Source organism: Podarcis raffonei, chromosome 2 (genome assembly GCF_027172205.1).
Source record: "Podarcis raffonei isolate rPodRaf1 chromosome 2, rPodRaf1.pri, whole genome shotgun sequence".
Classification (NCBI taxonomy): Eukaryota; Metazoa; Chordata; class Lepidosauria; order Squamata; family Lacertidae; genus Podarcis; species Podarcis raffonei.
In genome coordinates, this window is record NC_070603.1 from 105659185 (window position 1) to 105671910 (window position 12726).

The 12726-nt window shown below is 48.1% G+C and overlaps 1 protein-coding gene across 1 annotated transcript in view; it reads right to left on the reverse strand.

The window, feature by feature from the left end:
- Window positions 1-5169: 5169 nt before the first annotated feature.
- Window positions 5170-12726, reverse strand: part of QARS1 (glutaminyl-tRNA synthetase 1) — a 33861-nt gene continuing 26304 nt past the window's right edge. The window contains exons 20-24 of the mRNA XM_053378420.1: window positions 11398-11490; window positions 9559-9686; window positions 7833-7899; window positions 6272-6397; window positions 5170-5382 (exon numbers count right to left, since the gene is read on the reverse strand). Coding sequence (XP_053234395.1) covers window positions 5332-5382; window positions 6272-6397; window positions 7833-7899; window positions 9559-9686; window positions 11398-11490 — 465 coding nt within the window. The 3' untranslated portion in view covers window positions 5170-5331. The remainder of the gene's footprint in view (window positions 5383-6271; window positions 6398-7832; window positions 7900-9558; window positions 9687-11397; window positions 11491-12726) is intronic.

The window sequence follows — 12726 nt, forward strand, 5'->3', positions numbered from 1 at the left end:
GCAGCCGGTGTCGTGTGCTTTGCTCCGTTCCAAGCGGGCAAGGCGAGGGCGGAGAGCCGGGAAGCGATCCGCATTTCCCAGAAGCAAGCGCCGCAATGGGTACTGCGAGCCAGACAGGCCTTGACAGCGGAGGGCGGGCTCGATTTGGGGCTTGGCGAGGAGGAGAGGGAGAAAGCCGGAATGGTGCAGCCGAAAGGGCACCGCGCAGCTGGGCTGGGTCGCAAATCAAGCGCTTGAAACGGTTGCCTTTTGCAGAGCCGGAAGGAGCGTTCCTGCCTTTGTCATTGATAAAAGGGCTTGCGGGGGAAGGGGGGGCGGCCCTTACGGACACCAGGAATTGCTGGCATCCGTTGATCTAAAGAGACAATGGCGTGCACCTCCCGGGCTGAAGCCAAAGCGCTGCGCTAGCAGCACCAAAGTGACCTCTGCAAGGGTGCAAGTCTGGGTGGGCGGTGTGTATGGAGGTCCTGGGCTGCCCAGGCGACAAGACTCGCCGATGCGGTCCAAAGGAAAGCAGAGCAGAGCACCAGCTTGGCTGCAGGAATCGCCAACCCGTTTAGGGATTTATGTAGGGTTTATTCCATAGGGTCCCCCCCCTCCAGAAGATGTCCCGCAAGGCAGAGGAGGTTTAGGATCAGAGTCTGCCTTCTCCTAGATGGGCTATCTTCCCAGGTTGACAGGCCCCATCTGCCCCTCACTTCCCACCTGGTTTAGCCAGCAAAGCCGTTTGCTGGCTGTGTCACAGGCTGACAGCTTTTAGGAGTCACAGGTGAGAGCTGAGTGCAAGGTAGGGACCCACTTCCTCCCCTCTGTCCCCCAAGATTGTTTCTGCTAACCCCCCATACTCTAGATCGCTGAAATTTCTGTTCAGCTGCTCACTGCTATGGTTTACTTTTGTTGCCATCGGTAGTAAATTCAAATAACTGGCAAATCAAGTCCATCTCCCAACACAGTTGGTATTCTGCTATCTTCCTTCTCTTCTATCAGTTCAGTTAATTTATCTATTTCTGCCCATTTTGAATATTTTAATAGCCACTCTCAGTCCGTGGGGATTTGTTGACATTTCCGTTTTCTAAGCCGCATCATTTTTATGAAGAATTTCGGGTATCTAGATCTGAATCATGGAGGACAAGGCTGCACCTCCACAGCTGGAGGAGGTATGCCCTTGAATGCCAGCTACTGGGACTCATAAGTGGGTAGAATTCTGTTGCGTTCAGGTCCTGCTTTCAAGCTGCTCAAAGGCCTCTGCTTGGCCACTGTGATAACAGGATGGTGACTAGGTGGGACCCTGGATGGATGGAGCAGGCTTGTCTTACATCCTCAGTGTTGATTTTGTTTAATTTAACAAAATCAACACTGGGCCAAAACTCAAGGTTCTAAAGATAAAATGGGGAGTTGCAGGGGGAATAATCTGTGCCACCTGGCACTCCTTTATAGGGTTGCCATATTTTGAAGAGCAAAGAAAGAGGACACGTTTGCCGACTTCTGCTTTTAATTATGGATTGCTGCGACACAACTCTCATTTTACATATCCATGAAAAAAGAGGATGTGTCCTGGAAAAAGAGGACATATGGCCAACAAATGTCCTCCCTTGTAAAAGCAGAGCTACGAGGTCAGACCTTGGCTGCCTTCTTTTACAAACACTATTGAATCATAGAATCATAGAGTTGGAAGAGACCACAAGGGCCATCGAGTCCAACCCCCTGCCAAGCAGGAAACACCATCAGAGCACTCCTGACATATGGTTGTCAAGCCTCTGCTTAAAGACCTCCAAAGAAGGAGACTCCACCACACTCCTTGGCAGCAAATTCCACTGTCGAACAGCTCTTACTGTCAGGAAGTTCTTCCTAATGTTTAGGTGGAATCTTCTTTCTTGTAGTTTGGATCCATTGCTCCGTGTCCACTTCTCTGGAGCAGCAGAAAACAACCTTACTCCCTCCTCTATGTGACATCCTTTTATATATTTGAACATGGCTATCATATCACCCCTTAACCTCCTCTTCTCCAGGCTAAACATGCCCAGCTCCCTTAGCCATTCCTCATAAGGCATCGTTTCCAGGCCTTTGACCATTTTGGTTGCCCTCCTCTGGACACGTTCCAGTTTGTCAGTGTCCTTCTTGAACTGTGGTGCCCAGAACTGGACACGGTACTCCAGGTGAGGTCTGACCAGAGCAGAATACAGTGGCACTATTACTTCCCTTGATCTAGATGCTATACTCCTATTGATGCAGCCCAGAATTGCATTGGCTTTTTTAGCTGCCGCGTCACACTGTTGGCTCATGTCTAGTTTGTGGTCAACCAAGACTCCTAGATCCTTTTCACATGTAGTGCTCTCAAGCCAGGTGTCACCCATCTTGTATTTGTGCCTCTCATTTTTTTGCCCAAGTGCAATACTTTACATTTCTCCCTGTTAAAATTCATCTTGTTTGTTTTGGCCCAGTTCTCTAATCTGTCAAGGTCGTTTTGAAGTGTGATCCTGTCCTCTGGGGTGTTAGCCACCCCTCCCAGTTTGGTGTCATCTGCAAATTTGATCAGGATGCCCTTGAGTCCATCATCCAAGTCGTTGATAAAGATGTTGAATAAGACCGGGCCCAAGACAGAACCCTGTGGCACCCCACTAGTCACTCTTCTCCAGGATGAAGAGGAACCATTGATGAGCACCCTTTGGGTTCGGTCAGTCAGCCAGTTACAAATCCACTGAGTGGTAGCATAGTCAAGACCGCATTTTACCAGCTTCTTCACAAGAATATCATGGGGCACCTTGTCAAATGCCTTGCTGAAATCAAGGTAGGCTACATCCACTGCGTTCCCTTCATCTACCAGGCTTGTAATTCTGTCAAAAAACGAGATCAGGTTAGTCTGACATGACTTATTTTTCAGAAATCCATGCTGACTATTGGTGATCACAGCATTCCTTTCTAGGTGCTCACAGACTGTTTGCTTAATGATCTGCTCCAGAATCTTCCCTGGTATTGATGTCAGACTGACTGGGCGGTAATTATTTGGGTCCTCTCTTTCCCCCTTTTTGAAAATAGGGACAACATTTGCCCTCCTCCAGTCTGCCGGGACTTCGCCTGTTCTCCAGGAATTCTCAAAGATGACTGCCAGTGGTTCTGAAATCACACCTGCCAGTTCTCTTAATACTCTTGGATCCAGTTCATCTGGCCCTGGAGACTTGAATACATCTAGACTAGCCAAGTATTCTTGTACTATCTCCTTAGTTATTCTGGGCTGAGTTTCCTCTGCTGAATCCTTTGCTCCAAATTCTTCAGGTCGGGCATTGTTTTCTTTATCGGAGAAGACTGAGGCAAAGAAGGCATTGAGGAGTTCAGCCCTTTCTGTGTCCCCTGTTTGCATTTCACCATCTTCTCCTCTGAGTGACCCCACTGTTTCTTTGTTTTTCCTTTTGCTACGAACATACCAATAAAAGCCTTTTTTGTTGCTTTTAACCTCTCTAGCAAGCCTGAGTTCATTCTGTGCTTTAGCTTTTCTGACTTTGTGTCTACATGTGCTGGCTATTTGTTTGAATTCCTCTTTGGTGGTTTCCCCCCTTTTCCATTTTTTGTACACATCCTTTTTTAATCTTAACTCAGTTAAAAGTTATTTAGATAGCCACCCTGGCTTCTTTAGGCACCTTCCATGTTTCCGTCTCATTGGTATTGCCTGAAGTTGTGCTTTTACTATCTCCCTCTTAACAAACTCCCAGCCATCATGAACTCCCTTTCCTTTTAGTATTACTGTCCATGGGATCTCACCCAGCACTTCCCTAAGTTTTATGAAGTCGGCTTTCTTAAAGTCGAGAAATTGAGTCCTAGTATGCTTGGCTGCTCCTTTCCGCTATATAGTAAACTTCAGAAGAGCATGATCACTCGCGCCTAATGATCCTTCCACTTCTACCCCACTAACCAGGTCATCAACATTGGTTAGGACCAGATCTAAAATGGCTGTTCCTCTTGTTGCTTCTCCCACTTTCTGGACAATGAAGTTGTCTGCAAGGCCAGTGAGGAATCTGTTTGACCTTATGCTCTTGGCTGAGTTTGACATCCAACAAATATCCGGGTAATTGAAGTCCCCCATTACTACTATCTCCCTTCCTTTTGCATGCTTGGCCATCTGTTCCAGGAAGGCATCATCTATGTCCTCCGTTTGGCTTGGGGATCTATAGTAAACTCCCACAATGAGGTCACTGTTATTCTTCTCTCCCTTAATTTTGACCCAAATGCTCTCACTTTGGCTTTGAGGTTCTAAATCTTGGATCTCTTCACAGGTATACACATCCCTGACATATAACATATCCCTGACATATCCCTGACATTGAAAGCAACATTGGTTGAAAGAGTGGTCTGATTTAAAATACCGATGAGAAAGGCTCTCTCCCCCATTTCCCATTTCTGATCCATTGTTATTGAAGTGCAAGGCAACTCTCAGATGGAGATAAAATGTGGAAATAATAATAATAATAATTTATTATTTATACCCCACCCATGTGGCTGGGCTTCCCCAGCCACTCTGGGCGGCTTCCAACAAAATATTAAAATACAGTAATGTCTCAAACATTAAAAGCTTCCCTAAACAGGGCTGCCTTCAGATGTCTTCTAAAAGTCTGGTAGTTGTTGTTCTCTTTGACATCTGATGGGAGGGTGTTCCACAGGGCGGGTGCCACTACCGAGAAGGCCCTCTGCCTGGCTCCCTGTAACTTGGCTTCTTGCAGTGAGGGAACCGCCAGAAGGAAAGACTGCCAGGAGGGATGGGAGCTGGAAATAATCTCTGAAGGAGATGAGGACAACTCTTAAAAAATCATTCATACCTTTAGCCCCATCTAAGTGTGGGTGGTAGCCTCATCCTTAGTCCTAAACATACAACCCAGCTAGAAGCTTACTTCTGTGGGAAACTGTGGCTTGAGGAGGTGTGGAGAGGCCCAGAATCGGATGTGGCTTATCTGGCCATCAGGACTCTCTCCACGACATGCCCCCCTCTCCAAACACACCCGTCAGGTGCGTGGCGAGCACCAAGAAATTGAAGGGGAGGAATCATAATTCTAGTTTGCAGCCCCAGTTCAGAAAGGCAATAAATATTCTTTGAACCTGCAGATTCAAATCAGTGTACACAAACACACACGCGCACACACACACACCCTTGCATGCAATAGCCAATAACACGAGAAAACATAAAGAGGCTCCCTTTTATTGATGTGATGAATCTGAAACCAGGATGCATGTTAAGGCAACTGTGCTGGTGCTGCATGCAACCATCACCCCCTGCCATGCAGGGGAAGAAAGTGACTCCTGAGCAACTTGGGGCAAGGTGAGAAACCGCCTGCAGAAGCATCATCACACTTTCCCAGGATCCTCCTTCAGAGTCACCGTCCGGTTGAACACAAGCTGCGGGGGGAAAGCAAGCGACATTAGCAAGAGTCCTTTGCCAGCCAAGTTCTTCCTCCCCATCACCTCCCATTTTAGAGAGCGGCTTTTCTCTCTAGGACCCTCGTACCTACGGGACCACCTCTCCTGGTATGTCCCACAGAGGAACTTACGGTCTTCAAACAAAAACATCTTGAAGGTCCCAGGCCACAGAGAGGTTAGGCTGGCCTCAACCAGAGCCAGGGCTTTTTCGGCTGTGGCCCCGATCTGGTGGAACGCTCTGTCACAAGAGACTAGGGCCCTGCAGGACTTGACATCTTTCCGCAGGGCCTGCAAGACAGAGCTGTTCCACCAGGCCTTTGGCCAGGGCACAGCCTGACTCCCTTCTTTGGCAATCCTCACATAACTCTGAGACTGGCTTCGGCTGGGGACGGCGGGATATACCGTAAATATATTATTATTATTATTATTATTATTATTAATCTGACCTTTAGGCCTTTACAGGAACCGTTAAGAGATAGAAGGAAGCTCAAAGGCAGGTTCAGGGGAACATTTGGCCCTCCGGACATTGCTGAACGACTCCCATCAGCTGCAGCAAGAGTGGCAACACGGCCGGCGGCAATGGGAGTTGTAGTTCAGCAACACCTGGAAAGTCAAAGGTTCCCTGTCAACACAGGGTCTCTACTGGTATATCATCTCTGGCAGGAGGCCCCATCCGACCTCTGGCTGAAAACCTCTATCAAAGGAGAGAGTCTGACATCTTCCAAAGCAGTCTGTTTGTTTCACCGCCCAACTGCTCGTCCTGTCAAGAAGTTATCCCTCACGTGCAGCTGAATTTTCCTTTCCTTGCCATTTGAAGGGGGAGGGGGGGAAAACCCCTTCCATGTTTTTGCACCTTTTGGGAACTGACCTTTGCACCCGTGCTGTCAGGATCGACTGAGAAATAGCCAAGCCGTTCAAACTGGAATTTGGTAAAAGGCTTGGCCCCACACACAGACCTGTCCACCAGAGCCTCCTCAATCACAGAGAGTGAGTTCTGGAATGGGAGAGAGAACAGAGAGAGAAAGATGGGAAGGAGCGGGCAGCAAAGACTAAAACAAGGCAACAGAACTTCTCACAGATGGGCGGGCCAAAGAGTCTTTAGACCCGCTGATTAAAATAAGCAACAGTACTTTTCTCTACTCACCAGAGACACCCCACCCAGAAGGCAAAGTGAGGTGATCACCTCAGGAAACGGGATCCACAGACGGCAGATCCGGCCTCCAAGGAACGCGCTACCTGCTGCTACCTACCTGGTGGCAGTGACGGCGTGCTCCTTTAGAGACTGGATCTGCTGCCTCCTTGGAAGCCTCCCACTATGCTGCCTCTACAGCAGCCTCTTCCTCCTGCCCTTGTTCCTGATGTAGATCTTCACTCATCCCTTCTTCCCTAGCCCAGAATGGGGCGGGCACCATTTTGCAGTTTGCCTCAGGTGCTGAAGTGTATTGGGCTGGCCCTGCTACTCACAGGTGCAGCGCATGAGCTCTTGTGGTTACCCGCCTTCACCAATTTTTGCATGGCTTGCTTGGGAGGAGATGCCCAGGTTGGCAGGCGCACCCTCATCTGCACGCTCCAATTCACTTATATAGGTAAAGGTAAAGGGACCCCTGACCATTAGGTCCAGTCATGACCGACTCTGGGGTTGCGGCGCTCATCTCGCTTTATTGGCCGAGGGAGCCGGCGTATAGCTTCCAGGTCATGTGGCCAGCATGACTATGCCGCTTCTAGCAAACCAGAGCAGCGCACGGAAACACCGTTTACCTTCCCACTGGAGCAGTACCTATTTATCTACTTGCACTTTGACGTGCTTTTGAACTGCTAGGTTGGCAGGAGCAGGGACCGAGCAACAGGAGCTCACCCCGTCGCGGGGATTCGAACCACCGACCTTCTGATCGGCAAGTCCTAGGCTCTGTGGTTTAACCCACAGCGCCACCCGCGTCCCTTAATTCACTTATACCTCCTACCAAATTGCACGCCCACACACAGAAGGTGTTGGCCTAGCAGGAACCACCTTACAAAACTCCTTAGCAAGGTGTACATTGTTAGTACAATGAGATGCTTCCCTGGCAGTTTCTTTGTGTATTGTTAACCTCACCTTTTAATAATAAAAATGTCAATTTCTAATATTTTATTCCCTCTCATTCCTCTCCTTTAATCTTGTCATATTATATAATGGAATGTGATGCCTTCTTGTTCTTGCAATTTTCTACTTTTCCATTTAAAATAAAAATAAAAATTGAGTACCCCCTGCTTCTCAAGCCACACCATTTCTTTCTCCCAACATAGCTTGGCAGGGGGTTGGACTCGATGGCCCTTGTGGTCTCTTCCAACTCTATGATTCTATAGCTCCACCTCTTCCTCCTCCCTCCTTCTGTTTTCCCTAGTCCAAGGCATTAATAATAATAAAACACTCTTCTGGGCTCAGCACTCACAGGATTGACATCACTCAGGAAACCCTGTGGCACCTCTGCGGGGTCTTCGGGGTTCTTGTGCAGGAACCTGCAAGCCAAAAAATGGTTTATAGTCACATTGAGGATGAGATTCGGCTGCCGGAACAGAAGACAAGAGGCTTCTGCTGCACAGGCCGGCCAATGGCACTCTCGTATCCTCAGCATGGCTCTTCCAGATGCTCTCTGTAGGCCCTGGGGAACGAGCCAAGTCCTTCTTGGGCTCGATGTTACTTCTGCCCATGGTGCCAAGTCTACTCACTGAATGGAGAAAGCTGGGCAATGCAGACGGCCAGCCTCACAGAAGGTCCAGCCCATGTTCAATGACCTCATCTCAACCCTGACTTGGCAGGAAGCAACAGCAAAACTGTTATCTCGGGGAGAAACTCCTCTTTTGTAATGGGGCAGCTGACAAACTTGATGTAAACTCCCCCATTAGCTACTAAGCCGATGGAGCAGAGACACTTTGCTGTAGGTCGGGAGGCAATTAGCCTTGCCGGTTTGGGTTTTCTCTGCCAAGATTAGTGCCGGAAGTCTTATTTTGCCAATCTTTGAAGATCTGCACTGGTTTCCAGTTCATTTTCAGGTGCCTGTTTTAACTTTTAAAGCCCTACATATCTTTGGGCCCAGCGGCCTCCAAGACTGCCCTACTTCCCTATGAATCTGTCTGAACATCAAGGATGAAACATGACGATCACCTTCAGAGGGTGTGTGTGTGTGTGTGTGTGTGTGTGTGTGTGTGTGTGTGTTTTCCAGTATTAGGCTTCTTTCAGCTGTAGCATCTGGAACACCTCCCCCCTCCTTCCCCTGGAGACTTCTGAGGCACTGAGCTGAAGTCTTTCTGGTGCCAGATGGCTTTCTTTTTGCCTAGATTATCCAGAATTCCACAGGAATTCTGCACGGTTTAAACCTGACTTTTACTATGGCCGAGTACAGATTAGTGAATCTTGGTTTAATAAGGCTACGTCTGCGTAGTTGCTTTGCTGCTCCCGTCATGCAACTGAGCAAACAACCAGGAATCCATAGTTAACTGTAGTCAGAACTGGGAAATTGTAGCTAATGTTTTCCAAGCAATCTGGAATCTGAAGCCATGGTTTAAAATCGGCCTGTGGTTCCTGGCTTGTTCAGAACCATGGTTTCCCAGTTTGAAAGTAACAGGAAACTATGGTTAGCTATGGCTTCTTGGCTTATTTTGCTACCCCTGCAAATGGAGAAGCAAACCAGCCATGTACAGGTTCCTGAAGCTCCAAACATGGCTGGCAGCTCTGTTGTCTCTGTTTTTATGAGTTTTAGAACTATTTTAGTTATTTGAGCTGCTTCGAAAGAATAGTCCTAAGAGCAGCATACAAATTCCCTAAGGAAACAAGTAAATAAATTGGAACGGTATAATCAATTTCCCCAGAACCCCCCCCCCCTTTTTGGATATAGTTATAAGTTTGATTAAAACAGATGGTGTTTCAAGATAAACTCAAAAAGTGTTGGTACCTAGCTCTGTCAACCTGCCTTTGAATACATAACACCACTATGCAATGCTTGAATATATAGCATCTGTGAGCTAAACCCAGGGGAGGAGAGAGACAAGATAAGGAAGTGGCTTTGACCCCTGTTGCCTATACTTCTTCCCAGGAATAATAAGATCCAAGGTCAAGAGGCACGTGGGGAGCCTTCTCAAACAACAGTTTTGCAAAGAGGGAGCGATCCTAATACTCACAGTCGCTCATACTGTCGAACCTCACACACGAGAGGATTTGACACCCAGTGGATAAAGGCTTTGGGCTTCTCTGCTGCCTCCGACTTTGTACAGGTCACCTCTAGCTCTTTCACACGTCCGTTGGTGTCCTAGGCAAGGAGATGAAGGTCAGTTCCATGCGGCCACCCAGCCACTTTGCCATCATGCTTCGGGTATCTAGCTCCTCTCCAAAAACAGTCCCTTGCAATGTGGAGCAGATTGCCTTCCTCATCTCTTCTGCTCAGAGCAGAAGAAGGGAATGAATTTGTGACGACCAGCTCACTTGCTCTCGCATGAGCCCAGACCCCAAATCCATGTCTGTATCTCCCTAAAAGTTCGTTGCAGTTCCATTTAACTGACTGGCGCTAGCTTATCTGGCCAGTTGCAGAGAAGTCAACAAATTATTTTCCACACTCTGCCACATAATCAAGAGACGTTTTGGTTGTTTCTTCATATCAGAGAGAAAGAAAAAGGATTCTATGGCTGCTCAACAACTGCAGGATGACACCCCCCACCCCAAAAAAAGTTGATTCAGAGCTGATCTGCCACACATATAAGCTATTTCAACAGGACACAGAAGAAACTAGGAACTTACAAATATGAAATGCTTCAAGACACTATTCATCAAAATCACAGTCCAACAGGAACCAAAAGCAAAATTATCAGGCCACAAAAATATATCAAACACCAGAAAATGTTTGGACATACAATGCTTTCTTTTAAAAACATTGGGTGAGGGCGGGGGGGGGACTCCAATAAACAGACTTGGACTCGGCAGAATTTCATTTAGAAAAATGTATAGGGTCACCACAGAGAAGGCCCTGCTGTGCTCTTGCAGATAACTCCTCATAGTAATAGTACTGGTTTATGCAACTGCATAAAGGTAAAAGGTAAAGGTACCCCTGCCCGTATGGGCCAGTCGTGTCCGACTCTAGGGTTGTGCGGCCATCTCACTTAAGAGGCCGGGGGCCAGCGCTGTCCGGAGACACTTCCGGGTCATGTGGCCAGCGTGACGAAGCTGCTCTGGCGAGCCAGCACCAGCGCAGCACACGGAAACGCCGTTTACCTTCCCGCTATAAAGCGGTACCTATTTATCTACTTGCACTTAGGAGTGCTTTCGAACTGCTAGGTGGGCAGGAGCTGGGACCAAACGACGGGAGCTCACCCCGCCATGGGGATTCGAACCGCCGACCATGCGATCGGCAAGCCCTAGGCGCTGAGGTTTTACCCACAGCGCCACCCGCGTCCCATGCAACTGCATAGGCAGCAGCAAAATGGATTTCCCCCTCTTTTACTCCAATCTCGGGGGCGAAATATTCAAATGGAGAATGCAACCTAGGAACAGGATGTTGGGGCAGATGGGCTTAATCACATAGTGCCTGCAGCAACTTTGGGTAGTACTAGCCTTAGCGAGAGAGATACAACTTAAGCTTCAGAAATCACCGGAGGAGAGCCAAGGAACTGGTGTATGTGTGTGTGTGTTATTTTGTTTTCTTCTACTGCAAGCAACCTCAAGGCTTATTTGATCAAAAGGCAGGTGTGAGATCTGTTCTTTAAAAAAAGAACTAGATTTCACCGCTTGCTTGTGCAGAAAGACAAAAACCACTAAGCAGGTAGCGAATTGGGAGAAAGACCTAGCAGAGCCACAGCTGGAGTCTTAAAGAGCTGTAAGCATAGCTGCTGGAACGGTCCATGAGGCTGATCTAAGCTGAGTGCCACAGCTGATGTTTTCTTTTATAGGAAGCTCTTAGGCCCTGATCTACAGGGATAGCTGCAGAGCTGCGGTAAGAGGGCTGTAAGGAGATGCCACGGCAGACTCACCTTAATTATGCTCTGGACAGCAATGACGTAGCCCGTGTGCCTCAAACCCACTGGCTGGCCGGGTGCCAGGCGCTTGTATCCTTTCTCTGGCACCTGCCAGGGAAGAGATGCCAACGTCAGTGGAGACCAAACAAGGGGAAGCAAATCACTTCAATCTGCTGGCACATGGATGTAAAAACGTTCTGTACTAAATTGCCAGTTCTTATGGGGCCAGGCACCTCCCTCATAGCAAGGATCTGCAACGTAGCTCCCTGTAGTTATTCTCAGAGATCCCCATAATAACAATAATAATAATTTATTATTTATACCCCGCCCACCTGGCTGGGTTTCCCCAGCCACTCTGGGCAGCTCCCAACATCATCATCATCATCATAAATTTTATTTATATCCCGCCCTCCCCAGGCTCAGGGCGGCTAACACCAGGTATAAAAACAATTGATTAAAATACAACTTAAAAACAAGGTTAAAATACAACATTAAAATGCAGCCTCATTTCAGTAGAAACTCAAGTCAAAAACTTTTTGGGGATGAAAACGTCAAATCTTCACCAAGGCCAGCTATGCAGACTGGTCCCACGTGGGCCAGAAAAAAGCCAGGGAAGTCCCCAAATAGGAGTTCCATCACAGAAAGAGAAAGGAAAGAGGGGAAGGGGGTCAAGTTGATTCCAAGCCAAAGGCCAGGTGGAACAACTCAGTCTTACAAGCCCTGCGGAAAGAATATTAAAAACACGACAGAACATCAAACATTAAAAACTGTCCTAAGCAGGGCTGCCTTCAGATGTCTTCTAAAAGCCAAATACTTGTTTATTTCCTTGACATCTGACGGGAGGGCGTTTCACAGGGCAGGAGCCACTACCAAGAAGGCCCTCTGCCTGGTTCCCTGTAACCTCACTTGCAGGGAGGGAACTGCCAGAAGGCCTCAGAGCTGGACCTCAGTGCCCGGGCTGAATGATGGTGGTGGAGATGCTTCTTCAGAAGCATCACTCCACAGGGCATGGCGGCCTCAGCCAGAACAGCACAGCTAGCAATCAGCTGGGCATCTGAACTCTTTGCCCACAGCTCCCATGCTCTGTATGGGCAGATCCTGTCATAGCTCAGGAGTCACCAATCACAGGAAGGGGGCAGAGTTAGGGCTCCTGGTGAAATTTGGCCCAGGTGATGACCTGGTTAACGTGCCTGCAGAATGTAGCCTGGTGTGGGCGGTCAGACAACAGCCCTTAGTACAAGTGGGCATGGATATTCCAGATGAAAAAGGCAAACAATTTGCTTCCAGTTTAAGAGACTGTCAAATGAAGCTCAGACAGAAAACAAGAGGAGAGGGAAAGGTGTG